At 22.8% G+C, this 27,611-nt stretch overlaps 6 protein-coding genes across 16 annotated transcripts; 2 read left to right on the forward strand and 4 right to left on the reverse strand.

Annotated features, from left to right (window-relative positions):
- Positions 1 to 350: 350 nt before the first annotated feature.
- uri (unconventional prefoldin RPB5 interactor) lies at positions 351 to 2,675 on the reverse strand. Of its 2 annotated transcripts, none has more exons than XM_086917284.1 (6): positions 2,138 to 2,675; positions 1,717 to 1,966; positions 1,473 to 1,619; positions 1,227 to 1,374; positions 627 to 1,152; positions 351 to 549 (listed from the first exon to the last, which is right to left on the reverse strand). In XM_086917284.1, the coding sequence occupies exons 1-6, from the start codon at positions 2,198 to 2,200 to the stop codon at positions 424 to 426; spliced, it is 1,260 nt and encodes a 419-aa protein (XP_086773410.1). In that variant the 5' UTR covers positions 2,201 to 2,675; the 3' UTR covers positions 351 to 423. The 2 variants fall into 2 exon arrangements, with proteins under 2 accessions (XP_086773410.1, XP_086773411.1); XM_086917285.1 differs by having other exon boundaries at positions 1,717 to 1,980.
- On the forward strand, positions 2,653 to 4,866 carry RpL35 (ribosomal protein L35). The gene is made up of 4 exons (XM_086917286.1): positions 2,653 to 2,836; positions 3,155 to 3,291; positions 3,546 to 3,785; positions 4,628 to 4,866. Exons 1-3 carry the CDS (start codon positions 2,834 to 2,836, stop codon positions 3,775 to 3,777), a joined length of 372 nt encoding a protein of 123 aa, XP_086773412.1. The 5' UTR covers positions 2,653 to 2,833; the 3' UTR covers positions 3,778 to 3,785; positions 4,628 to 4,866.
- On the reverse strand, positions 3,874 to 9,825 carry CTL5 (C-type lectin 5). The gene is made up of 5 exons (XM_003692540.4): positions 9,518 to 9,825; positions 5,144 to 5,248; positions 4,887 to 5,081; positions 4,605 to 4,810; positions 3,874 to 4,347 (listed from the first exon to the last, which is right to left on the reverse strand). Exons 2-5 carry the CDS (start codon positions 5,241 to 5,243, stop codon positions 4,189 to 4,191), a joined length of 660 nt encoding a protein of 219 aa, XP_003692588.1. The 5' UTR covers positions 5,244 to 5,248; positions 9,518 to 9,825; the 3' UTR covers positions 3,874 to 4,188.
- LOC100869742 (alanine aminotransferase 1) lies at positions 7,292 to 25,897 on the forward strand. Of its 10 annotated transcripts, none has more exons than XM_086917275.1 (12): positions 7,292 to 7,762; positions 12,797 to 13,094; positions 13,190 to 13,375; positions 16,086 to 16,502; positions 19,637 to 19,966; positions 20,443 to 20,887; positions 21,078 to 21,346; positions 21,463 to 23,572; positions 23,942 to 24,076; positions 24,530 to 24,792; positions 24,985 to 25,116; positions 25,296 to 25,897. In XM_086917275.1, the coding sequence occupies exons 4-8, from the start codon at positions 16,194 to 16,196 to the stop codon at positions 21,739 to 21,741; spliced, it is 1,632 nt and encodes a 543-aa protein (XP_086773401.1). In that variant the 5' UTR covers positions 7,292 to 7,762; positions 12,797 to 13,094; positions 13,190 to 13,375; positions 16,086 to 16,193; the 3' UTR covers positions 21,742 to 23,572; positions 23,942 to 24,076; positions 24,530 to 24,792; positions 24,985 to 25,116; positions 25,296 to 25,897. The 10 variants fall into 10 exon arrangements, with proteins under 10 accessions (XP_086773401.1, XP_086773402.1, XP_086773406.1 ...); XM_086917276.1 differs by having other exon boundaries at positions 25,703 to 25,897; XM_086917277.1 differs by lacking the exon at positions 7,292 to 7,762 and adding an exon at positions 11,853 to 12,586 and having other exon boundaries at positions 12,666 to 13,094.
- On the reverse strand, positions 10,093 to 12,056 carry galla-1 (cytosolic iron-sulfur assembly component galla-1). Its single transcript, XM_003692541.3, has 3 exons — positions 11,323 to 12,056; positions 10,614 to 10,877; positions 10,093 to 10,540 (listed from the first exon to the last, which is right to left on the reverse strand). The coding sequence occupies exons 1-3, from the start codon at positions 11,477 to 11,479 to the stop codon at positions 10,443 to 10,445; spliced, it is 519 nt and encodes a 172-aa protein (XP_003692589.1). The 5' UTR covers positions 11,480 to 12,056; the 3' UTR covers positions 10,093 to 10,442.
- Positions 23,213 to 26,776, reverse strand: black (glutamate decarboxylase-like protein black). Its single transcript, XM_003692538.4, has 3 exons — positions 26,383 to 26,776; positions 24,397 to 24,797; positions 23,213 to 24,288 (listed from the first exon to the last, which is right to left on the reverse strand). Exons 1-3 carry the CDS (start codon positions 26,650 to 26,652, stop codon positions 23,313 to 23,315), a joined length of 1,647 nt encoding a protein of 548 aa, XP_003692586.1. The 5' UTR covers positions 26,653 to 26,776; the 3' UTR covers positions 23,213 to 23,312.
- Between the last annotated feature and the right edge of the window lie 835 nt (positions 26,777 to 27,611).

Genomic DNA, 27,611 nt, shown 5'->3' on the forward strand with positions numbered 1-27,611 from the left:
AAAAAATTATAAGATACTATAAAAATTATAAGATATTATAAAAATGATCTTATTCAATGATATAATGTGATAATCATGTTTACATCAGAACTTATATAAACAATAGAAGTAATAACACCAAATTTGGATTAGATTCTATCTATACTGTTTCTAAATTATAGAAGGCTGGCATATTCATTTATCTTTTAAAATATATTACAATAATTAATATCTTATCATAATTGCCATAAACAAATCTCTGATATTATCAAAAAAGAAGATATCTAAAATAAAAATGTCTTTTATTCTTTAATATTTCTTTTTTTTTTTTTAATTTTCTTTTAATAAAAAATAATTTTGAACTAAATAAATTTTCATTGTAAAATATCTTTTATTCAAAGAAAATATTACTATCTAAATAATTATCTAATATTATACATATTATTATTGTTTTAATTGACGATCTCTTTTAAATTTACTAATTGGCCGGATATTTTTATCTTCTTCTTTCTTTCTCGAAATTTCATTTGTTACTTCTGTTATACTTCTTTCTTTAATATCTTTTACCACCTAAAAATTAACAAAATAGTTACATTATTTAATATGATTATGGTTTAAATAAAATGTAAAAATTATATATTTTATACAATTTCGTAAGCTGAAGATTGAATAGTTTCTTCTTCTTCTCCTTCTTCTTCTTCTTCTTCTTCTTCTTTTTCTTCTTCTTCTGTACTATACTTAGGTGTAACAAGTTGTTCTGGATTCATATCATTTAATGATCTTTTCAAAATAGATTTAGGTTTTGAAAATATTCTATAAATATCTGCTGGAGTTTCTATTAAATTTCCTTTCGATTTTAAAACCAAATTATTTTCAGAATGACTGAACTCTATCCGAAAAAAATCTTCTTCCATATCTACCATACTTTCGTTGTCTTTTTCTTTTATCGAATTTTCTTCTTTTTTTGAAATATCTTCTGATTCTGCAAATGAAACAAATTTTTTTATTTTACAAACTTCGACAGAATCTTTGGATATTTTTGTATCAGAATCCAGAACTTGTTTTTCTTCTTTTTTAAAGCTTTCTTCTTTTTCACTCTCAGAAGAACTTTCCGATTCATAATAACATTCTCCATCTTGTAATTCTTTTCCAAAATGTTCATAATCTTCTAATCTATAAATCAAAATAATTTTTAAAAAATACAAAATTTAAAAATTAGAGAAATTAAAGAATATTAAAAAATATACCTATTTAATTCATCTGCTAATTCTTCTTCAATTTCAAGTTGATCAAGTCTGTTAAATAGATCTTCTTCTGTCTCTATCTTTTTTCTTTTTTCCTGTTTCAATTTAACTAATTTCTGATGATACTCCCTTTCTCTTTCTCTATGCTTTTCTAATAATAAAAATTAAAAATTATTCAAATATTTATAGAATTTAAAATATATAGATAAATAACAAATTGCAATATTTGTAAAGAAAAATAGGTTTTACTTTTCCATTCTGTAATTTGATTTTCATTCCAATGTTCTATAATTTCTCCACCAGCAAAATCTTCAAAAAGATTACTTTCTGACATCATCATTCTTGTTTCATATAAATCTCTTTCTGCATTTAAATTATTTAACATTTCTTCGGCTCCTAGGATATATAACATAATATATAACATAATTATAATTATTATTCATTAAATTATTATTTAATCATTATATATATTAATTGATAATATTAATCATACTTTGTATTCTTCTTTCACAAAGAGCTACAGCACCTGAGGCACTATATTTTGCAAAATATCCATCACCCAAAGAAGCAAGTATTTCATTAGTATGAATTAATCTTCCTTTCATTAAAGCTCGTTTTCCAATAGGGATCATACAATTTATAAATAAATCTTTTTGAAAAATTTGTAATGTCTTTACAACTTTTTGATGACTTTTTTTGTAGGCTATCCATATTTTACATTGTTCTTCATTGCGTTGAATTCCCTTAAAAAATAATACTATATACTTTTTAATATTTATTTATTTAAAATGTACAATATTGTTAGAACATTTAATCAAAATAAATTTAATTAAAAATATAAAAGTTTAAAATAAAATTAATTTTTTTTTATATATATAAAAGTTTTTTTTTTAAATTTTTATTTAACAATCTACCTTTGTGAGAGCTTCGTCCAGAAGCGCACGTTGAATTTTTCGCGTATCGTCCACGAAATTCATTGTTAAATTAAAAATTTATTAAATTAATCAATAATATATTATTAAAACAGAAAAGATCATTGATTTTATTAAAGAAAAGAAAAATTAATTATTCATTTATTATGTATAATAAATATTTGTTTTATATTTAAAACTTTTAAAAAGTTTGACATCAATGCATTATATAAAATATTTTGTTTAACTATCTAAATTATTTTATAATCACATTTTAATTTAAATATATATTGTCATAATTCTTATTGTAAATATTCTTTCAAATTTCTTAATTTCTTAAATATAACCTAACAAATAGTATTCAAATCTGACGGATCTTTAGAATATTAGTCTAAAGATGTCACTGTACAAAAATGATACTAAAAAGATTAAGTATTAAACAATTTATTAATTTTTTTAATAATTTAATTATATAAAAGCTTATTTAAAACTATTACAACTTTAATATTTTTTTCCAGAAAAAAATATATTTTTATATTATAAATATTCATATTCATATAAATATAATAAGTATTCTCGTTGATAGGTGGCTCTGTAGTTGCAATTTATATATTTACTAGAAACATGTAATTATATGTTCCGTTAGTTCGTGACTTTCTTTCTTGTTTCCTTTTTCCATAGAAGAGGTATCACAGCAAAATGGTTAGTGAATTCGTGAAAATCTGTTTTCAATTAAAGCATCCTATTCAATTGTTGTTTAGAAATTTTATCATAATTTTTTTGTTCATAATACAAATAAAAATATCTAATAATTTATGTAAATAGAAGGATCTTTAAAAATAATCGTGCACATAACCTTACTTTTTTAATAAGATATTTTTTTTATTTTTAACGAAAATTTTTCGATCTATTATATGTTTAAAATATATATATATATATATGTTTGTTATTGTTGAAATCTTTAAAATTGGCTAAGTGTATAAAAGTGCAATGTAAATAGTGTTGTGCTTATCGTTTCAGGGTAAGGTTAAGTGTACTGATCTGAGGATAAAAGATAAAAATGAGTTGCTCAAGCAACTGGAAGAACTCAAAACTGAATTAACAAATCTTCGAGTGGCAAAAGTTACTGGTGGTGCTGCATCGAAACTTTCGAAAATGTATGTATATATTTTTTTAATTTTTAATTTTAATTTTATTACATTTATATTATTTTATTTATATTAAAAACTCAAGTATAAAATTGATCTAATAATTTATAAGAATAATATATAAAATTCATTTATTATGTATAATAAAATAAAAATAAGGAATTTATTCATATTCTAAATTAATAATAGTTTTATTAATCATTTTCTTCTTTTTTCAAATATTTAAAAATATTAATGTTTTTATTTTTTTTTATATATTTCAGCCGTGTGGTGAGAAAAGCAATAGCTAGGGTATACATTATTATGCATCAGAAACAGAAAGAAAATTTGCGTTTGTTGTATAAAAATCACAAATATAAGCCTTTGGATTTAAGGCCAAAAAAAACCAGAGCGCTTAGAAGGGCATTGACACCTTATCAAGCCAACAGAAAGACTCTAAAAGAAATACGCAAAAGATCTGCTTTCCCTCCAAGGAAATATGCTTTAAAGGTGTAAATTGCAAGGTATTAAGGGATAAAATAAAGGTTTTTTAAAAATTCAAAAAAGTATTATTTTTCAATATTTAAGGAAAAAGAAATAAAAATTTAAAAATTATTGACAGATGCCTTATATTTTGTATAGAAAAGAATACAAAAATTAAACTTAGATAAACAGCTTCTATTTAATCTACATCTAATCCTTGACTGTTTAATATTTAACATTGTTTAAATTTGTTTTAAGGATATAAATTTTTTAAAATATAATTAAATATGAATAAAAAAGTTTAATTTTTAATTACAATCAATAGATTATCATATATAAATTAGAATTTAAGAAATAAAAATGAAATTTATTAAAATTATACTCATTCAATGAAAAACAGCTTTAGATATTTAACATTCAAGAAATAATAGAAGCTGTAAAAATTTAAAGACGAATGCCAGGGTTTCTAGAAAGCACAAAGTTCAGAAGTTCATCACTGTCCTCACAGACAAATGGTTTTCGATGATGGCAAGCTACATCATGCCATTTAATTCCATCATTATAAAAATTATTTAGAATTGATAAACAAGATTCATCGTTACCCTGCAATATAAATCCATGTATTAAAAAACTATTAAAAATGAAATTTGAATAAGACAAATGAGAAAATATATATGAATATATATATATAGGAATATATATATATATTTATAAACAAGTTATAAACGATATTTGAATTAAAATAAATTTTTTATCAATATTATTTAAAATTAATAAACATTTCAAATTTTCATTGTCATTCATCGTTCGAATTTATTTATGTGTGTATGTGTTGTGTTTATGAAAAAATAATAAATTACCTGAGCAGCCTCACGATTATCAGGTTGTGCTTGTCCATATCCACCAGTGTGACTCCAATCTCCAGTATTACGCTGTGTGGTTGGACCAATTTTGGCTCCTGAACCGGACCAAAACCATCCATTGATGTTCTGAGGTTGAAGATCTGGTCTATCACAACCATTGAAATTACATTTGCGTCCAGATGTCCAGATATATCTTACATTTCCTATATAAAGATAAGAAATAAAAATTAATTTTAAAATAAAAATAAAACTGAAATAAGATTTTGTTTAATAATTAACCTCGTGCTATTCGTTGTTTGATAAATTCATTTTCTTGCGGTGTTTCAAGAGAAACTGCATCCATACAATGTCTGCGACAAATATTACGAGCATCCAGCCAATCTACTTCGAGATTTCTAGTCGGTTGATGTTCCCAACTGAAAAAATACGAATGTGCAACACCTCTAGCATCCCTATAAGTGGCGTGTCGCACCCCTAAAACAGGATTTATTTTTTTATTAAAAAGATTAAAATAAATCAAATTGAAAAACACTTACGATTGGCACAACTACGTGGATCAGGAAGAGCAAGTCGGCGTTGAGCATTCACCACAATAATGGTGAGAATTAACATTAGCCATATCATTCTCATATTCATAATTCCTAAACAAACGAAAATCTAGATTTAGAATATGAGAATAGTTTTAAAATGTTGAAATTCCATTGTCTAAATTATGAATAAAAGAATTTGCAAATATAGTAAAAAATTGATGAAAGTCATTCAAAGTTATCAGAAATAGATAACAAAAAATTTTTTAGAGAACGAAACAGGAAACATAAAAGCTTATAATTTATTAATAATTTAATTTCTTTATTATATATTATAAATTAATTTATTTTTTACTTTAGAAATATTTAAGAATAAATGATATTTAACAACTCATTATACGAAATGACTTTATTAAAGGAAAAAATATTAGACAGTGAATGTTCCAGGAAAACATCTTGTGTTGCATATCTATAGCAAGTAAAAGTTTCTTGAGAACGAATCTTTGTCGAGGGTGAAAGGAGACTCTTCAACGGTGAATTATGACCCGAGAAAGAGAGGATCGAAGGAAGATCTCTCACGGCGACGATAGAAAAATGCTGGAAGATTTTGCAACAGGTTTTTATTTTTTATAATGTACCGCTAACTTTTCTCAGAGCCTTCACAGGCTTATTGCAACTTTCTAAATTGTCTTGGTGACAAAACAAAACGTCAGATGATTTGCAATTAATAGCTGCAGTGAGCATATGAGGCAATTATTTAAGTAACATTCTAAAACATGATAAAGATATTGTGAGAATACGAAAATATTCATGAAGAAATATAATTTTAAGTAAAATGTAAAATTGCTATTCACTAACATTTTGAAAAGTAATTAGAACAAGAATTTAATATAGAAATTTTGAATCATGTTCAAAATATTAATTTTTAAATTGGTTTTAATGAAAATTATTTGCACTTTATATATGTAAAATATAAAGTATAAAAAGAAATAATAATATAAAAAAAAATTTTAAGTAATTCAGAAATTTAAAAATTGAAGAAATATAACAATCTTTATTATTTCTAAAAATTGTATATATTTATTATTGAAAACAAAAAAAGTTAAAAGTAATTGTCTATGCTTAGACAATCTACGTCTATAAAAAATACTCTTTAAAAAAAGAATTTATAATTAAATGAAAAGAAAATCGTACTAAATTATAATTATATTTACTTTTACAATCACTAATATTTTTATTTAATAATTCAGATAATTAAAATATCTAATGCATAATCAATATTGCATTAAATTCGCTCATGTTTGATTATCTTCTCTGAATAATAATGATTTTTATTTTGCATTCTATGCCATTGCGGATTTAATGAAACTCCGTTCATAATGTTGCGGCTTTCGCTAAAAATTAGTGTCAGCGGTCATTCACCTAGATTAAAGAAATGCTAATTCATTTTTAGAGAAATAATTTAATTATAAACCAAAATAAAACAGAAATTTCATATATAAAATGATTTTTAATGATTATAAAGAAAGTTTAATATATTTCAAATTGCATCTCAATTTGCATCAAATATATTTTGTAAAGTAATATTTAGTAAATTTATTGATGCCTTGCAACATTATACATTATTTATTCCGCTATAACTCTATACAAATTTAATTAAGTGAATAAAAATTTAATTATATAATTCTTATATTTTAATAAACAACATTTAAAATAATTCCCCATGAAAGTAAATTGTTAAAATTCTAAAATGAAAAAAATGAGTTATATGAATTGTTATATAAATTATTTTATTGATTGTAACTTAAGATTAAATATCTTCATGGTTCATTAAAAATTTTCTGAAAGAAAATGCTAAAAATTTCGATAGAATGTTGTTTTATTTATTAAGAATTACTATTCTGTTACGAAAAGATTAGAAAATTTAAAAAACAAGTTACTCTCATGAATTACTAATTATTGTTTCCAACGCCATCTTTGATCTAACCCTTATATTAATCATTATGATTAAATTTGTAATATTTTAAAAATTTAATTAAATTTCTATTTTTAATAATTAAATATTAATCAGAAGTTTATATTTTATTTTTATAATATTATTTCTATAAATTTTTTTTAGATTGGATATGTATTTAATTAGTTTCTATTTGAAGGGTTAAAAGAGTATTCGCAAAAGAACAAGAGAAAGAGGGAGAGATCGTGGCTTTATTTCGTATCCGCATATGTGCTCGTGGAACCGTTATCTGGCCGGCTTTATATCATCCGGTTTACGTGGTTGGCTGTGTGTTCTACGTCTTTCTTAACGGCTCCTCGTCTGTATAAGACTGTTGTATACGCATATTCGGGACGAGTACAATGATACAAAAACGACACAGAAACGTGCCAATGCGATCAATGAGAAAAGAAAAAAAAAATAAGAAGAAAATTAGTGTCGGTTCAATTTCGACTTTCGCTTGATTCATTTCGATTAAATTATTATTTTATCTGTGTTTTGTTTTTCCTAATCGGATTAGATATATTTTCGTGTATAAATTTTTGGTGAGATGTATAATATATGAAATGAAATTACAAACACATCAAATCAAATGGATGCTTGGAAATATATTTTTACTATCAACGAATGCAAAGGTATTTTTATTTGTATTAATTTATATTAAAATTTGTATTATTTATACAAATGCATATATTTAATGATATATGGATTATTAATATTTGTTGTTTCAATTAGATTTTTTTCTTTTTTTTTTCTTCAATTTTTGAATATTATATTAATGTGTCAAAAAATAAATATTAAAAAAACATCTTTTTTTTATTCAAAGATAAAAAATATTTATAATAATATTTATTATTATATATATTATATATATTATAATAGGAATGCTTGAATCAAGAATTATTATAGTTTTAAAAAAATTTTTTAATTCAAAACTTTTACTTATAAGATATTATTAAATGCCATACATTCAATAAAGAATAGAATTTCTTTTCATTTCAATTTACCAATTGTGATGGATATCGGAAAAAAAAACAGGTTTCCTTTTTCTGAAATTTTTTAGGAAGGATATCGTAAAACATAATAAATTCTTGATTGAAGTGTATTATACTTCATGTGTTCTACAATGTTACATTGTTGCGTAGACTTGTTAGAATCTTGCGCAAGGAAAGTATATGTACCTTCTCAAAGATAAACTTCATCACCTCTCACAAATCAGAGAGAAAGTGAATGATCTTCAAAACAAGCATGTTTACTTAAAACCTGAGATAAACCAATATGGCGAATATTAAAGGAATGAAATTTTTTTTCTTGAAGAATAAAAAAAATTATTTCTGAAGGAAATTATTTTTTCTTTTTTTTTATTTTGATAAACAAAAAAAAAATTTTAATTACTTCTTACTATCTAAATTTCTTGCGCTAAGTATGGAAAGCGTGAGATATAATTGAAAATTTATAGTGCAAATTTGATTAAAAAATTCATTTGAGAATAATTTTATGAGACATATATACATATATTTATAAAATAATGGAATAACTAATTGAGCGTAAATTATTAAGCAAAAGTAATAGAGATTGCATTGTTAATTAAAAAACTGTAATTAACTTTTGTTTGCTAAAAAGAAAATTTTTTATCGAAGTTTATTATCGAAACAAATATCTGTATTGTAAATTAAACTTTACTATTTAATTACATAATATAATAAAAAAATATTCATTTCAAATTTAATAAACAATGATTTTAGTTAACATAATAAATATTATAGAATTGAAATAATAGTACCTTCAATTTATTTCAAATTTTTTATCTAAATATTTAATCATTTTTGATATTTATTACAAAAAATTATTATATATTAATACAATATAGTTATTCAAAATGTTCGTGCAATATAAACAAATTTCGGTTAAAAATTAATCAGATTTAATTTATCAAAATGTTCAAGTAATTCTATAAATTTTATAATTAAATATATAAAACATTATTTTTGATTATCATAATAATTACATATAATATATAATAATTGTAATAATACTAATAAATATATATAAATATATTTTAAATTATAAATAAATTCTGCTAATATTAATCTTTAAAATTTTTGATTTAAATTAGCAATTTTCATACTCGATACATTACGTCTGAATATATATATTTTTTTTATCAAAATTTTTGCTATATAATGAAAGCAACAAATTCGATTGAATTTGAAAAACATAATGAATCATCATATAAGTAAATGTACTTATGTATGTATGCATGATAATACGCGCAAAAATTATATTGAAGAGGATCATCGAAGAGAAAGCCCTATGAAGTCACTGTGCAGGTCATATATGGCGACTATACAATTTACAAAGTCGCTTTCGATTTCTCTGGTCGCACTTACCTAAATAGATAGTTTCCTTTGATTTCTTTAATGATGTTCACTTGGTCTTCAATGATCCTGTAGCCAAAACAATAAATTGTTTTAAGATAGAAGATAGTGAAAGAAGATAGTGAAATTTCTTTCGTGAATCCCGTATAAATTGTAATTTCGTATATTTTTCGATTAACTTCAATAGGAAGCTCGTCCAGTTGTCGATCGCGACAAGAAAGAAGAATGAACTGCGGTGTGCGAGCAGGCAACCGGTATATAGCCGGCCCACATTCCCTTCTGGCTTAAGTAACCCAGATTCTTCCCACTTGAGTATGTCTGGGGAGCATCTTCGGGGGCCTGAAAGGGGCCTGGATAATTCCATCTTGTTCTGGCACCTCTCACCGGTCGTTTCCCTTCTATCCGTTACTCGCATAAACTTCCTTGAAATCTTTCAAAGTTAGAATTTGTTTTTCTCGCATTATAATTCATTGTTCGTAATTAATTCTTTTAAAGGAATTGTTTTTTCTTTGTCTGATTATGTTTGTTGATTCTGATTTCGATAATTATTAAATATATTAGGATAATAAAATTAATTTTCAAATGGAAAAATTTCTATATGAAGTATATTTACAATTAAATTTATAAAAATGTTCGTTACATTTTATATTTTATATTCATATATAAAATGCTATGTTTAAAATAATAATAAACATGCTATTTATTAGCACTACCAATTATGTACAATTAAGAATAATAAAGTTTGGAATTGTAATTTTTACATTCACATATTGCAATAAATATATCTTTTTGTAATATTTTTAAATTATAGTTGAAATTTAAGATTCTTGAGACTTGTACTTGTGATGACTTCTTTATTATATAAATTATTATTGTAAAAAAATAACTGATTATAAGTTCAATTTAATGAATCTATTTATCACAAAAAATTTAGCTTTCACTCTTCTTCTTGAATACATTTCTCTACTAATTCTCTCAAATTAGGATTCTCCATAGCAGCTGCAATTCTTTCCTTATCATTTATTTGCTTATTTACTAAAAAAAACAAAATATTATGAAATATAAATTAAAACAATCATCATCATAATATATAATAATTATTACTTACTTTCTTGTTCTGTAGAATGTGCACCTTTTTTAATATATATATCTAATTTAAAAAGAGCTATTAAATTACGTTCTAATTTTACTCTAATGCAAAGACCAATTAATGTTGCTAGAGAGCAATGAGGTACTGTTGGATTAAACTCAATGCGAATCACAGATACTCCTTGAGGAGTTTGTTTTAAAATCTCAACGCAATCTTCATAGACAACATCTAATTGTTCTAAAGTTTGTGGTTTTTCTGGATCCTTAATCGTTCTCAATAAATCTATAATTATTTTAAATTTCATAAGCTTTAATAAAAATGATTCATTAATAATATAATAATAATTCTTTTATATTAAAATAATTATCAACTTAGTAATTAATTTTAAAAAATAATTAATTGATTTTATAAATTAAATTTATACAATTGATTGTCACATATAATATAGTTTATAATAAAAATATATATAATTATATAAAAAAATGTATAAATACATATATATTTATATTTATATAAAAACATATATAAATATATAATAATTTATAATAAAAATTTGATTAATTATTAATTATTAAATTAATATACTAGTTTTAATTTCTTTAATAGCTATTTTTTAAATGAAAAATTTATATTAAAATTGTTATTAATAAAAATTGATAAAGTATTTTTTATTTAATCAAAAACTATAATTGATTTGATATTTGTTCAATCAGAAATTTAAACTTGCCATAAATAGATTCCTTGAGTTCAGTATCAGATCGCAAAACTAAACTTTTGTTATTTTTCACCTCCAGACAATCTTCAATAGCCTCCATTTCATCATTTGCTGGTACACCATCTCTTATCTTCCCCCCAATTGAAATTTTTCGTAAAAATGACAACATTTTTACCCCGTTCCCCCCTGTCCACTTATAGCGATTAATAATACATCATTAAAATTTGTTTATATTACAACTTGCAATTACGTAGTACGTAGATGGACCTAACCTCTGGTCAACGACTTACAGAACGCATGTTAAGTGCGAAATCATGGCGCGGAAATTTAACGACGAAAAGTTTTTTCTTTTAAATTTTTTTACTATATATTAAATTTTCATTTTTTAATGTAAATAATTTTATAATACTGGATGTTAGAAAAGATTAAATATTATTCACAAAATAAATGAATTCCATAATGATTTTAAGCTTAAATTATCGATAAGATCAAGTTATTATAAAATCGATTTAATTTGATATCGATTTATACACTTTATTGATATTTAAAACTAAAGAAAAGTGTCATTCTATTTGATTTTAATGTATTGTCAGAAAAAAAATAATTTCCTGATTTTATAAGTGCAATTTATTTATTATACTTATGCATCATGTTTGTAATTATTTATTTATTTTATTTTGATTAATATTCTTAAAAGTTTATATTTGTTGTGGATAAATTATTACAAGATATAAGAAACATAACCCTAAAATTTACATACATATAGTATTAGATAGTTTCTATTTGTATATTAACTTATTTTCATATATCAATATTTTAAGTATATGATTTGTTTATTTAATAATGTTGTTGTTTATTTTATTTTTGTGAATTTATATATAATTTATATAATATATAATAAATCTTATATAAATTATTTTTAATGCAAGATTTAAAGAAAACTTTATAACTTTGAAAGATTAATGTAATAAATAAATAATTTATATTATTTTATTTTATTTTATCTAAAGATCATAATATATTAAATTATTGAATTTATTTTGAATTATATAAGTTAATTATATAATTATATAAGTTTTTAAAACTAATTTATATTATTGAATTCTGTTTTTTTAATATAATTATGAAAAGGAATTAAAAATATGTTTAATATTTTTTTTGTTATTATTATATATTATATATTATATAATTTCTTTTTTCTCCTAAATTATCTAATTTTTAAAAATTTTAAGGAATTGATTTTAAATTATTAGATTTATGTTGATGAAAACAATATGTAAGTATATATTATATATATTATTTATATTTTAATAAATCAATATTACAATAATGTAATGATTACATAATTTTTACAGATTATTCATCGTTTCCTTTTTAATATTTTAATTCATATTTAAATAAAAGAAATATTGAAAAAAGTTATCATTATAATGTCGTTCTCTTCCTAATAACTTTCACCTCCATTGAACTTTGGTTGCTTGTCTAGAAGGTGGAAAGGTGGAAGGAAATTGAAATAGAGTGACGAAAGTTCATAGTCCAAAGATTGTGACCTGGCCGCAATAAACATAACCTATGATCCGATTAACATTGAAAAAAAGAGTGTGCAGTCTCAAGCGACGCATCTTGCGCACGCTCCGTTCCGCAGCGAAAGCATATAGAGAGAAACGTGAGGTACATCCATCGGAGAACATTGGCGAATTCGTAGAAGCTAACGGCGGTCGTGTCTGGGCCCTCCGTGAAGTTGATAAACGCATTCATTCCGGCTGACCGAATGAGGTTTTAAGGTGAGAGAACGGTGCAATGCGTGTCGGGCGAGGAATGCGTAAGAAAAGCTTTCTAGAGGGTCTGATCTTCCTGTTTAATCCATTATCCGCAACAGAGTATGAAATTCAAAAGCTAAACCTGTGATATGCGTCTTAAGGCGGTGGTCCAACGTGAGTTGACTGATTTCGACGAGACTTGGAATCCACATACTTGTGTTAGAAGGCTTAGAAGGCTAGTCACTTATTCTCAAGTGTTTGGACTGATGATTATCCTATAGTCTTGGCTATTCCAATTAGGGAAGGTAAGAGTTGTTTTTTGGAATGAAGGATTCTGTATAAAGTTTGCTAAACAAATTTCTTCATATTTTTTTTTTGTTCAGCTTATGTGCATTATTTTTTTTTTTTTGTATTCTTTTTTAGAGAGATTGATAGCATTTATTCAATTTTTTTAATTCTTTTTTCATTGTTTCATAGAAATAAAATAAATTCTTGATATTTTTTATGATTTATATTTATAACTAGAACGGAGAGAAATTGTAATTATTTCAAAGAAAGTTTAAACATTTACACCATAGTTATCGAAAATGTAAAATGACATTTATAATTAATGTGATTATTTTTTCGTGTGAAAGTATGCTATACGATTGTAAAATAATTAAATGAAGAAAATTTATTCGTAATTTACTATTCGTTTTATCGTTTATTTAATATATTTCTTTTTTTATTTTATTATTTAAATTATTATATTATTCATATAAGTATTTATATATATATAAATACTTGGATTTTATTTCTATTATCGATTTGTATCTATTACTGAAGGAGATAAATAGATATTATGTCTCTTTGATTCGTTCATTTCTTGAATGTATCAGAAATGAAAGTAAGAAGTATGTAAATGAAATAGAAAAAAAATTCGACATTTTTTTGTTTATATTACTTATGCATATTACATAAATGATTTTATTATATAAACTTAACCAATTTAAATAAAATAATTTCATAATTATAAAATAAAAAATATAATAATTTTATTTTTTATATTTTGATCAATTATTAATAATTGATAATAAATAAATCAAGAATAATTCACTAAGTGAAAATATATTCATTAAACGAACAGATTAAATTAGATTTTTTTATACAATATAAAATTCAAATAATAAAATATAAATATATAGAAAGCATTTATAAATATTTTCGTCATATTATTTCTTGTTTTTATTGAATGATAATTCTGCTTCTTATTTATCCTTATATTTAGGAAGTATTTTAAAAATGACGTAATACAATTTTAGTTTGTTATTATTAATAAATTGATATGAAATTATATTTTTTTTATTACATTTATATCTAAATAGTTATATATATAATATATCTAATATTACATAATAATCTAAATAGTTAATAATATCAACTTTATTAATCATTCGAATTTAAATTTTCGAAATTAGATTGCGTTTCTCTAAATATGAAATGTAAATTAAAAAATATTATTCAAAATCAAATAAATTGAGCATAAGTTTTATAAGTAATTACAAATCTTTCATTGCTTTAAATCAATACTATACTGAATCCAAAATAATTTATATATTTTGAAATTTTTATTAATAATATTTATTAATCAATATTATAATGTAAAATAAATGATTTAATTATATGATTAATCAGAATAATTATAGGAATTAAATAAAAAAAACGAAAAATATAAATAATTATAAATTTGGAGACATACTGATTAATTTGATTGAGAAAATAGTATTTCTATCGTTAAATCTATTGCGTTTAGTAATGTAAATAAAAGATAAGATATAAGTATTTTTACAACAATGTATAGAAAAAAAACTGATAAAAATATTTGTTCATTAAATATGTTGCTTGTTCATTCTCGATAGCGATAGCAAAATCAAAAAATACGTTGTAATCAAAATTATATCTTTGCAATACTTTTTTACTTTGAAGAATTGCAATAAATTTTTTTCTGAAAATAATATTATTGAATTGCAAAATATTAAATCTATGCATAAATTTAATTATTTTTCTTTACAACATATATAAATAAAAAGATGATATAAATATATAAATATTTTTCTTCATATATATAAATAAAAAGGTAATGTATATATTCATTATATTTTATATTAACTTAACCTTTTTATCATTATAGTTTGATTTCTTAATTATATATATACATATAATTGTAAATAAATAATTATTTAATAATTTAATTACCTACTGAGAAATTTCCTATACTCATTTCATGCATTTTTTTATAAATAAGACGTCAGATGTCACTCGATTACATTCTTTATCAAACTTGATATAATTATTAATAAAAAAAGCATGAAAATTTATTCAATAATTCTATACTATTATTTATAAAAAAGTAATTCAATTATTATTGAAATTTCAATAATAAACTATACGATATATATGTATATATAATTATTGTGATATATATAAAAAAATATGTATATATATAATTTCTGAGTTCGGGTTCTTACGTCTTTGATTCTAACAATTCTTTTTCATTTGGCGTACGTGTGCAGCGATTTCATCGAAATTTGATTTGTTTCGATCATTAATCGAATAAAGTTTGATTAACATAAGTGTACATCTAATTAAAAAATAATTGTAAGTTATATATTTTTCATATAAAATTTGATCTATAATATTAGATAATTTCAATTTTATCCCAAAAAATACAACTTACGTAATGTGTAATATACAAAAATCTAACATAAATATATCATCTTTCTGTTATCTTTCTATATATATATATGTGTATTATTGTATAATGATACAATGCAATTCATTAAAATATTTATTTTATCGTAACCAATCCAAAAATTGTTTAGTAAAATTTATATCATTCAAAGATATAAATCCAACATTCATTATTAAAATTAATTCTCTTAGAAATCATATAAATTATTTTTAATAAATCGAAGTAATATGAATATTTTTTTTGCGACTGTATATCTACTTACATACTACTCCGCCCGTTTGCAGCACGCAGCGCATGTGCGAACATCCCCCACCATACTACCGAGCGAATTACCGGAGTTGTCTGCCATCTGATTGAACTGGAGGTAAAGAGAGAGACCAACCGATAAAACGATGCCGCAGGCACGTTGGTGGAATGCTGTTATCGCGAGCAGTCGGCCTAGGACGTGGGAACAACTGACTGTCTCCGCCTCCGCGGGTTCAGGGACATCGGCAGGAAAAACACCCATATGTCCGACGACTGAAGCTGTAATCCACCGGCCGGCTACCATCAGAACATTACATCGCGGCATGGCGAGCGGTCAACCTGGAACCAAAATCCTCACTGAGGACAATGTCTTCACGAATCTTCGGAAAATGGAGTACGCAGTGCGCGGACCACTCCTTTTACGTGCTCTCGAGATCGAAAAGGAACTTCAAAAGGTAAGAATAAAAATATATTCATGAACGAAATGATAATGAAAAAAATCAATGCACTAGCTTTATAGCTTAATTCATATTGTATACTGTGTCATAGGTATCGAATGTTTCCATTGAAATCAATCGATTAAATAAATGTATTGCAATTCTATATGAAATTGTATTGATATAATTTAAATTCAATTTCAGATGTTTTTTATTGATTAATAAATTGGCGGTAATATAAATGTGAATAAAAATTGTATTTGTGATGTGATATTGTTTTTCTTTATTTGTATACATAATGTACATATATGAATAAAGTGAATAATAATGAATAAAGTATATATATGAATGAATATTGAGAATTAAATTCTATTGAAATAATATACACAGTATTAATATAATATATTTTCGAAATATCTTTGAAAGCTTAATTTTAGAGACAAAAACATAAAATTGGATATACGAAAATTATGATTAAGACTTATTTATTTATATATTTCTTAAATAATAAATAATTGAAACTTGCATTAAACAAAAAAGAATAAGAACATTCTGTTTCCGCTATAACGCTCTGTTCCCGCTTTATTTCATTTAAGAATTATGTATTTAAATTATTCATAACTTAGTAAAAATTTCAATCAATAATTTTGTATATCAATTTTTATGTTTGTTTTATTTATGATTGATTCTTCAAAAATCCTGCGAATATATTAATATCGTGTAATATTGTTAATATATGTTAATATAATGTTATTAATATATTATATTATACGGATATTGATATTGCAAATAATAATTATATGTAGAGGTTATGTCTCATTTACTAAGATTTATTGATAAAAATCCGCAATTACTATATATACTATATATAATTATATATGTATATTAATCATTTTAAATCATTTTTTTCATACTATTTTCTAATTTTGACTAATAATAATAAAAAAAATATTATCAACTAATATGTGAAAAAAAATGTTTTTTTAAATTATGCCAATCCATTTGACCAATATTTTAAAATACAAAAAAATTGTTTTGTATTATTTTATAATATAATAAAATATTTTATAATAAAAAAATTAGATAAAAAATATATAAAAAAAATTTTATATATTATAAATTAATAAACTAAGTAAAAATATATTAAATACAAATTTGATTAGTTTCAATTGATGTTAATATTAAAACCACTTGTCGTTATAGTAGCAAATATCTAAAAATAGTAATTCAATTGGCGTCGATTAATGCAAACGAATATTGCATTTTGAAATAACGTAATTTCTACAAAAAAGTTTTGATATCTATATATATATTAATTTTAAAATTAAATTTTATAAAATTTCATTATCAAAATCATTTTCAACATTATGATTACATAAAACATATTATATTTGATACCATTTTATTAAAAATATAACTTAATTTATATCATAAAATAATAATTATCATTATAGAAATAATATATAATTATATTATATACATAACTTATAATGCAGAATACATTTGTATATTTATGATATATGATTTATATAATAATATAGTATAATATATTATAAATATATATATATAATTGAATCAAATTTTAAATTACTTAAAAATTACAATTTTTCCATTATTTGATGATAAATTATCTCTACAAATAATTTCGTTAATCCATCGAATAGAACAAATGAGAATCATAAAGATAATTATAAAACATATTATAAACATATTATAAAAAACGAATTAGAAATATAGTAATAAATACAATAATAAATATAGTTAAATTGATCTATTTATTTGTGCAATTTAATAAGCTATGAAGGAAAATAAACACGCTATATGTGTAAAGACCTTCATTTGATTATTATATGATTATATGATTATATGATCATATTACATATCATTTATTAAATATATATTGTCAAAATTCAAAATTCTTATTATCGAATATAAAAATTAAGAATAAAAATTGCAATATTTTTTAATATTTTTATTGTATTATATAAAAATTTCTATAAAAAATTTTATGTCTTCAAAAATAATTTTTTAAAATAATATATAGTAAATGCATAATTTCACTTTTAAATTTTCAAGTATAAATGATAAATATATATAAATGTGTCATTTCTACGGAAATCTGGATTTTCTAGAAAAATCAATTTTGAAAAAAATTACTATGACTTATTTCATGAACATATTTTAATATTTTCCATTAGTTCTTCAAATATGAAATTACGTGTTAAAGTTTCAATTATAAACATATAACGAAAAAATTATGATGATATCGCTTAAAATTATTACATTATTATATTTATTACATAATATTTATCATATATTTATTTATTTAAAAAATTTATTACATAATATTTATTTATATATTTATATATTTATTACATATATTTATTTATTTAAAAAATAAATTGAAATATATAATGTTATAAAATTTTTTTATATTATATTATGTTATATTTTTAAAAAATTTTATTTAATTATTATATTTAATTATATTTTTTAAAAAATTTTATTTAATTATTATATTATATTATATTTTTAAAAAATTTTATTTAATTATTATATTTTTTAAAAAAATAATTTTAAAATTCAGAATCAAAAAAATAATTCCTTGCAATAATAAATTGGTTGTCAGTGATTTGATTTAAATGCTGATTCAAGTGTTTGAATCAGCATTTAAATCATATCTATTTTATTTTTTTTATCTATTTTATCTATTATAAAATCTATTTTATCTTTCTTAGATTCAATGTAATTTTTTCATATTTACTTCATTTAGGTATTCTGTGTTATATGTGTATATATTATGAATCATGCTATGTTGCGTAACATTTGCAAATATGCTAACCATTTACAATCGAAACGTTTCGCATATGTTCTCAATTCAATCAAATTAAATTATTTAAAAAAAAATTAAATATATAGATAAAATGTTCAAAAGAAAAATTCACTAAATCGTGTGATTTGAAATATAAATACATATATATAAATACTAACAAATAAATTTAATTCAATAGATTATTTCATTCTTTTAAAATCTAGTTGCAACGTTGGTCAAAATGTTGGAATATAACTTATATTAGATAATTAAATTGTAATAAATATAATTAATCAAATTTGAGAAAATAGTTCATTGAAAATATATCTTTTTGTTTTAGGGAGTCAAGAAACCATTCAAGGAGGTGATAAAGGCAAATGTGGGAGATGCACATGCTATGGGCCAACAGCCTATCACTTTCTTGAGGCAAGTACTGACCCTGACGGTATCGCCGAATCTTCTCAGTGATCCTAACTATCCTGAAGACGTGAAGGATCGAGCTAAGACTATCTTATACCATTGTAAAGGAGGCAGCATTGGCTCGTATTCGGAATCGGCAGGAATTGAGATCATCCGGAAACATATTGCTCAATACATTCAAGATCGCGATGGAATTCCATCTGATTATCATAATATCATCCTCTCGAACGGCGCCTCGGATGGAATTAAAGTGTGCACGTTATTTTATTATATTATTATATTATAATGTGTTTCAAAATTATGAGTTTATTGAATAGATATTTTTAAATAATAGAGTATAATCATTTGAGATATTTTTTTTAAATATATATGTACATTTATGTTTTTTCAGTAATAATGTTTTTAATAAACATACTTAAATTTATGAATGGTTGGATGAATAGTTTATTAAACATTTTAGTTTTAATCTTTTATATGAAAATTTTATTTATTGAACTCATAATTTTAAAACACTTTTTATACTATTATTTGTTATTAAAAATCAGAGATATTTTTATTGAGTATAATTAATTATTTCGTATTAATTAAAATTATTTCCTATTTCCTATTAATGAAGGACTATCTATAATCTATAATTTTATAATCATATAATCATAAAATTATTAACATTATTACAACTTATAACTAAATTATTAAAAAATCATTTACATCGTATTTCTGTTACAGTCCTTTTTGAAGCTGTTTAACGAAAAAATAGACGGTAAACCATCCGGTGTGATGATTCCAATTCCACAGTATCCTTTATATTCTGCCACTCTAGCTGAATTTGGTTTGGGTCAAATTGGTTACTATTTAAATGAAGAAAATAAATGGGCATTAGATATTTCTGAATTGGATAGAGCATTAAATGAATCAAGAAGAATGTGTAACCCTCGTGTACTGGTCGTAATAAATCCTGGTAATCCAACTGGACAAGTTCTTACACGTACCAATATCGAGGACATTATTCGATTTGCATATAAAAATCATTTGTTCTTATTGGCTGACGAGGTTTATCAAGATAATGTTTATGATAAAGATAGTGCCTTCCATTCATTTAAGAAAGTAATGACGGAGATGGGAGAACCTTATTGTAAAATGGAACTGGCTTCCTTTATGTCTATTTCTAAAGGTAAAATTATGTTTATTTTCTATTTTAATAAATATTTTTTAATTAAATTTTAATATTTTTTAAATTATTTATACTTTCCGAATAAAATATTCATCAATGTGTTTTTTAATTACTAATACTTAAATTTATGTAAAATAATTATTGCAAAGAAATCAACTTTGCAAAAGTGAATATGTTTATTATGGGTCAGGTTATATGGGAGAATGTGGAATCCGCGGCGGTTATGGAGAAATTATTAATATGGATCCTAAAGTAATGGCAATATTATTGAAGTCGATTTCAGCGATGTTGTGTCCAACTGTTCTTGGTCAAGTAGTGATGGACGTTGTAGTAAATCCACCAAAATCAAATGAACCATCTTATGAATTATTTCAAAAAGAAAAAGAACAGACTTTATATTCTTTAGCGGAGCGATCGAAATTAGTAGTCGATACATTAAATACCATTCCAGGTTTTAAGGTATTTTAAAAAAATTAACTATAATTATTTTATTTTACAAATCATAAAACTTTTAATTTTTTTATTTAGAAAATTTTAAAATTTTTATGAAAAATTTCGAGATTTAATTTTTATAGGTTAATCCAGCTATGGGTGCGATGTATGTATTTCCACGAATTGATTTACCAAAAAAAGCTATAGAGGTAGCGGAAAGAGAAGGCCAACAGCCTGATGTCTTTTATGCTTTCAAATTATTAGAATCTACCGGAATATGCGTAATACCAGGTTCTGGTTTCGGACAACAACCTGGAACCTATCATTTTAGGACGACAATTTTACCGCAAAAGGAAAAAATAAAAACAATGCTTGAATGCCTGAGACAGTTCCATCTTAAGTTCCTTGAGGAGTACAAATAATAATATTTGAAAATTTTTATATTATTTTAATCTCGAAATCAGGGTCATAATATATGAATCAGTATTAAATTTTCATGAAATTATTTTGAATTTATTCGGAAGATTATTTTGCACTTTATAGTAAAAAAATATAAAAAAGAACTTTTGAGATTGTTATAAAGTAGATTTATTATACACGTATTTGTATGTATCACAATAATTCATTGATAACTAATAGATGATATGTTTTTTTATAATACTCATTGATGTTATCAGATTACAATAGAATTCCGTTTATGTGATTGAAATTTTTATACTTTTATTATCTAAACTTTATTATATGAATTATTATCGAGTGTCGTTCCACTTATATAAATGTCTAAAATATATGTAAACATTATTATGTATTTAAGGATAAATGTTTAATAGAATTCTTATTAGAATTCTAAAATTATTCATATAATTCTTATAGATAACAATATATAGATAGTGAACAAACAATTATAAATGATGGGAATAAAACTTCTATTGATCTGATTACATGAACCGACTTGCCCTCTGATAGGTTTATATAAACGGATTTCTACTGTACATAGAAAGTATATTTGAATATTGAAAGTATAGAATACTGTACATAGAAAGTACATGTAATTTACATTCAAACAGATTATAAGTATAATTATAAATTTGCAAATAATTTACATTATATGCAATTTTCATGGAGAAATAAACTGTTATCAATATAAACAAGATGTACAAATGAACTTGAAACAGATTTTAAAGTTTTTATCATATGTATATATATATATTACATACATTCAATGAAATTCATCTAAAAAAAATTTGTGTTCATATTTATTCAAGATTCGCAATGCTAATAAAAAATTATACATAAAAATTAAAAAATGTGCAACATCTATATTTATTATTATTTTTAAATGAAATTTATTATTAAAAATATAAATATATATTATAATGTATATTATAATATATATATATTATAATGTGCATTCAATAGTATATATTAACAATATATTAATTATTATATATTATATATATATCAATATAACTAATAATTTATTGTTTCACATAAATATTTTGCAAATGAAATACTATAGTTAATTTTTAAATTAACTATTAATTTTTAAATAATAAGTAAAGATGTGATTGATAATTTTGAAAATTATATTTTCTTGAAATTCGTAAATAAGCTAATTAACATATAAAAAAAATTTAAATGAGATTAAGTGGATGTTGATTCATGTATAATTCTACATGAAAGTTAATATAATGTAATTAATTTTAATTTTCTTTTTAAAAAGAAATCTTTTAAAAGCGTATCAGTTGTTTAAGTAATCCATATTTCGAAATAAAAGATTAATGTAACTTAAAGGAAATAAACATGAAATTCACGAAACAATGTTTAAAAAAAAAAATAATAAATCGGAAAAAATAAAGCTATCAATATATTATATATAAAATAATCAATTGATTATTATTAAATTAAAAAAATATTTTATTATTGTCATTAAAAATTCTTTGAATTAAATTTTGTATTATTAGAATTTAAAATTTTATAAAAAAAATCAATTCTACAAATCAATGGCAAGCCTCTCGATTTCTTCCGCAAAAAATCTCATATCAGTCTCTGTTAGTCCAGAATTCTGTAAAACAAGTCTGAAAAAATTAGGTAGCTCTCGTAAAGGCTGATACGTGATTAACATCGATCCTTTTTTCATCATACGCTCTTTTACAGCTGGCCCGATCTTCTGAAGAGCCTTCAACAATTCTTCATCATGTAACTGACGCTTTGAAGGTGGCACGTACCAGAAACAGACATTAGTGCACTCAGGTTCGAGTATCAATTTAAAGCCTTCTCGGTGTCTTATATAATTTGTGAAGTATTGTGCTAATTTAAAGACTCGATCCACATGTTTTTCTAAGCCTCGAGTACCCTTCGCCTTCCACATAAACCAGAATTTTAATACATCTGCTCTACGACCACATTGAATATGTTTGTCTCCATTGTCAAAAGAAGTGTCATAGAATTTATCTGATTGAAAGAGATAACTGGCTTTTAAACCATGTGCATCTTGTAAAAGACCCTCATGACGCAGCAATAGTGTTGAACATTGTTGCGGAGCGGCCAATAACTTATGTGGATTCCAAGTAACAGAATCTGCTAGTTCAATACCATCCAAGAGGTATTTATATTTTTTAGATATCAAAGCTCCTCCTCCCCAAGCTGCATCTACATGGAACCAAAGATTGTAATTCTTGCAGATGGCAGCTATATTTTTTAAAGGATCAAAAGCACCTAAGACTGTGGTTCCTGCTGTAGCAGAGACCATCAAAGGTATTGCGTCTTCTTCAATGGCTTTTTTTATTTGTATTTTCAAATCTGTTATGCACATCTTTCCTTTATCATCAGTTTTCACTTCATAGACATTTTCAGTACCTATTCCTAAAAATGCACTGAGTTTCTTCATAGAATAATGAGCATCTCTGGATGTGAAAATTATTAATTTACCAGTATTGAATAAGCCTAGTTCTTTCAATCGAGGAAATCTATAAACATATATTATATAAAAACTTAAAATTTTATTAATTAATTAATAATTAATAATTAATAATTGAATTAATTGATAGAATAAATTTTCAAAAATTATGAAGTACTTGTAATAGCGTGCCAGATTAATTGCATATCCGTTGGCGATAGAACCACCAGGACAAAATATTCCTTCACTTCTACCATCCTTCCAACCAACTATTTTTCTCATCTCTCGCAATATTTCCTCTTCCATTAAAGAGAAAACTGGAGAAACTTCATAAGTGTAGACTGACGGATTCAAGGCATCAGTTAGCCATTGCCCAAGAAGACCATAAGGATCTACACTGGAGTATAATTGATTTATAAATCGAGGATGACCTGTTTTTACACTATACTTAATCACATTGTGGGCAAGAGTCAAAAGTGTTTCGTAAGAGCATCCCTGGTCGGATAATTTTAAATCAATTATTGAATGGAGTGTTGTTGGTTCTATCCACTCCACTACTTTATTTCTTCTTAAGGTACCCTGAAAAATAATTCTATTGTATGATGCGAGAAATATTATTTAATATTATTTAATATTTTTAAATAATAATATAATATACTTAATAATATCATCATCTTTTCCCTTTCGAATTTAAATAATATACAATATACAATATTGTGTATCTTATATATAATATATCTTATATATAATTTTAAATTTATTTTAGATGAATTAGAATTAATAATATGGGAAAAAAATTAAATTGAAATTAAAAAAATAGAAATTTTAAAAATCTATTATCCATCTATATAATCTCAATTTTTATTTATTGTTATCACTTTTTAACATTCATTGAAAGGTAATTAAAATTAATTATTTATGAAAAAGAAAAAAAGAAAAAAATATTTTAATATTCAAATATTTTTTAGAATTTATACGAAATTTTTTAGATTTGTAAGAAATATTAAATGATTATTTAAGCTAATATTATGTAAATTACAAATTACAAACTATTAAATATTTTAATATTTTCCATAGAAATACGTATTTCGTCTTACAATAATGCATAAATGCTATTATAGCAGTAACTTAAATGCTATTTGCAACATAATTATTTGTCCATGAATTGATACAACGAATTGTGAATGAGCGCAAAAAAACTCGCATAACGAACAATTGAGTCATATTGAATAACTAGAATAAAGAAATTAAATTTTATAATATTTGTTTATGGATGTATAATACTTATTTAAAGTGTTTTTTTTTAAATTAAATTAGATAATCATATCAATATCAATTAAATAAATCTGAAAGAAATTTTTTTGTTTTCTGCAATATTTAACTGTTATTCAAATTCTCTCTAAAATAAGAATAATGAATATATAAATTTTTTAAGTTTGTTTCAATAATGAATATATGTATTATATATCTCTGGTTAATTTTAGGAAATAATGAAAGAAAATTATGTTACATTTATGAAATATAAATGTAATTTATGAAAATAGACAAAATGAAGAAAATAAATTTTTATGATAATAATGTATTTGAAATTTATATGTAATATAATTAGATATTTTAAAATGAATGGCTTTAATAAAAAATAAAAAAAGTGATTGGAAAACACTCATATATAACATAAATCATATTGACCATGTTTTTTTATTCCGACGAACAAGAACTTTTACTTAATAACAAAAATAAAAATATTATCAGAATTCATTAATATTCTATTGTATTATTATAAAAATTGAAAATGAATAATCGCAAATTATTAATTGGAAATAAAGAAAAATTATATTTATATGAAAAATAGAATTTTTTTTTTGATCAATAATAATCAATATTATTCCAATTGAATATCAATGTGATATTAAACTTTATTTTATATAACATCATAATTGATTTGATATTTATGAATAAAAAATATTTATAACAAATATTTATTTAGAATTTATAGCAAAAAATGAGAATAATTTAAATAATTTTTTTTATCTTAAATATTTTTTTATTATATTACTCAATATTATCACTAATTCAGAACTAAAAGTAACAAATCAGAAAATACTTTAATAACAAATCATTTTCATCATATTTCTGTAATAATTAATTTTAACGATGAACTCACCTCAAAAATTGCTTCTTCCAGAATTAAATTAATGAAATTTTTTATGAATTTTTCATGAATTTCTCGTACCGGAAGACTTTTGTAATTACAAACTTCTTTGAAATTTTCTTTGACAATAGAGCGTGAGCAATCATTTTGATAGTCCTCTTCGTTATCACCAGAAGATTCACAATCAAAATTGTTCTGCACATTATCGTCGTAAGCTTTTGCGAGTAAATTATCTTTTATTTGATTCGAAGTCATGCTCAAAGTTTCTTCGTTCGCGGGCATGATTGCGCATCGAAGTTTTCTTCAATCTGCTCCCGTGGTGCCCGTTTCCTTTATACTTAATGTACGAACCAAGGACAAGATTGTTGCGTGTTAAATACCTTCGGCTACATTTGTTTCACTGAGATTCGCAAGACTGGTTTTTTTTTCTTCTCTCTTTTTCTAATCAATATTGCGACAGGTTCTTGATGAATTGGGAAACTATCTTCCGTTTTATATTTCTGTCTTTTCTGATATGATAAAATTATATTGATTTATTAATTGTAAAAAAATCAATGATTTGATATTATGTTGAAAAGTTTAATTTAATTGGATATACTATGTTTAAATTAAATATACTTTATTTAAATTAAAATTTTAATTTAGATTTATGAAAGAAATATGTTGAATGTTCAAGTTTTTTAGATATTAATTTTTATTTTTATTCCTTGCCAAGTATATTTTTTCTTACATTTTCTATTCAATTATTTCTGTTTGAAAAGTTTGCTTTAATTAATTAAAAAATATATATATTAATATTTATGATATTATACCATATAATATTAGTAATTAATTCGATAGTAAAAGAAATCGGTTTTACAAAATATATTTAAAATATATAAAATATATTTAAAAATATCATATTAGATTATCTAATATTATAAAGAAAATTTCATAATATGTAATATTACTGTAATATTATTTAATTTTTCTTAAATATTATAAATATCTATCATGATATGATTGATAATGATATAGACTTGCAGAAAAAAATACTCCATCCATATATGCATAAATGAATATCGAAGATTGCGGAAATATAAATGTATCATTCACATATTGCGTGCATGGTATCAAGTATCATTAATGATTTTCTTGAATTACAAGTGCTAATCAATAATAAATTTCAATCATACATTAATTCCTTATAAATCACTAATACCTTATGAACAATATTATATGAAATTTGAATTATATTCAAT

This window comes from Apis florea, unplaced genomic scaffold (genome assembly GCF_048593485.1).
Source record: "Apis florea isolate Af1SG1 unplaced genomic scaffold, ASM4859348v1 contig_2201_pilon, whole genome shotgun sequence".
Classification (NCBI taxonomy): Eukaryota; Metazoa; Arthropoda; class Insecta; order Hymenoptera; family Apidae; genus Apis; species Apis florea.

Bases quoted from the DNA above. Each gene is read 5' to 3' on its own strand.
- uri (XM_086917284.1), bottom strand. From the start codon at position 2,200: ATGAATTTCGTGGACGATACGCGAAAAATTCAACGTGCGCTTCTGGAC. The intron at 1,375-1,472 runs GTAAAACCTATT...TTTTATTATTAG, and splicing joins TCAAATTACAGAATGGAAAA to AAAAGCATAGAGAAAGAGAA. The intron at 550-626 runs GTATAAAATATA...GTTAATTTTTAG, and splicing joins AATCTTCAGCTTACGAAATT to GTGGTAAAAGATATTAAAGA.
- RpL35 (XM_086917286.1), top strand. The intron at 3,292-3,545 runs GTATGTATATAT...TATATATTTCAG, and splicing joins GCATCGAAACTTTCGAAAAT to CCGTGTGGTGAGAAAAGCAA.
- CTL5 (XM_003692540.4), bottom strand. From the start codon at position 5,243: ATGAATATGAGAATGATATGGCTAATGTTAATTCTCACCATTATTGTG. The intron at 4,811-4,886 runs GTTAATTATTAA...ATCTTTATATAG, and splicing joins CAAACAACGAATAGCACGAG to GAAATGTAAGATATATCTGG. The intron at 4,348-4,604 runs GTAATTTATTAT...TTTATATTGCAG, and splicing joins ATAATCGTGAGGCTGCTCAG to GGTAACGATGAATCTTGTTT.
- galla-1 (XM_003692541.3), bottom strand. From the start codon at position 11,479: ATGTTGTCATTTTTACGAAAAATTTCAATTGGGGGGAAGATAAGAGAT. The intron at 10,878-11,322 runs GCAAGTTTAAAT...AAATAATTATAG, and splicing joins ACTCAAGGAATCTATTTATG to ATTTATTGAGAACGATTAAG. The intron at 10,541-10,613 runs GTAAGTAATAAT...TGTTTTTTTTAG, and splicing joins ACATTCTACAGAACAAGAAA to TAAATAAGCAAATAAATGAT.
- LOC100869742 (XM_086917275.1), top strand. From the start codon at position 16,194: ATGCCGCAGGCACGTTGGTGGAATGCTGTTATCGCGAGCAGTCGGCCT. The intron at 19,967-20,442 runs GTGTGCACGTTA...TTTCTGTTACAG, and splicing joins GCGCCTCGGATGGAATTAAA to TCCTTTTTGAAGCTGTTTAA. The intron at 20,888-21,077 runs GTAAAATTATGT...ATTATGGGTCAG, and splicing joins CTTTATGTCTATTTCTAAAG to GTTATATGGGAGAATGTGGA.
- black (XM_003692538.4), bottom strand. From the start codon at position 26,652: ATGCCCGCGAACGAAGAAACTTTGAGCATGACTTCGAATCAAATAAAA. The intron at 24,798-26,382 runs GTGAGTTCATCG...ATTATTTTTCAG, and splicing joins TGGAAGAAGCAATTTTTGAG to GGTACCTTAAGAAGAAATAA. The intron at 24,289-24,396 runs GTACTTCATAAT...ATATGTTTATAG, and splicing joins AATCTGGCACGCTATTACAA to ATTTCCTCGATTGAAAGAAC.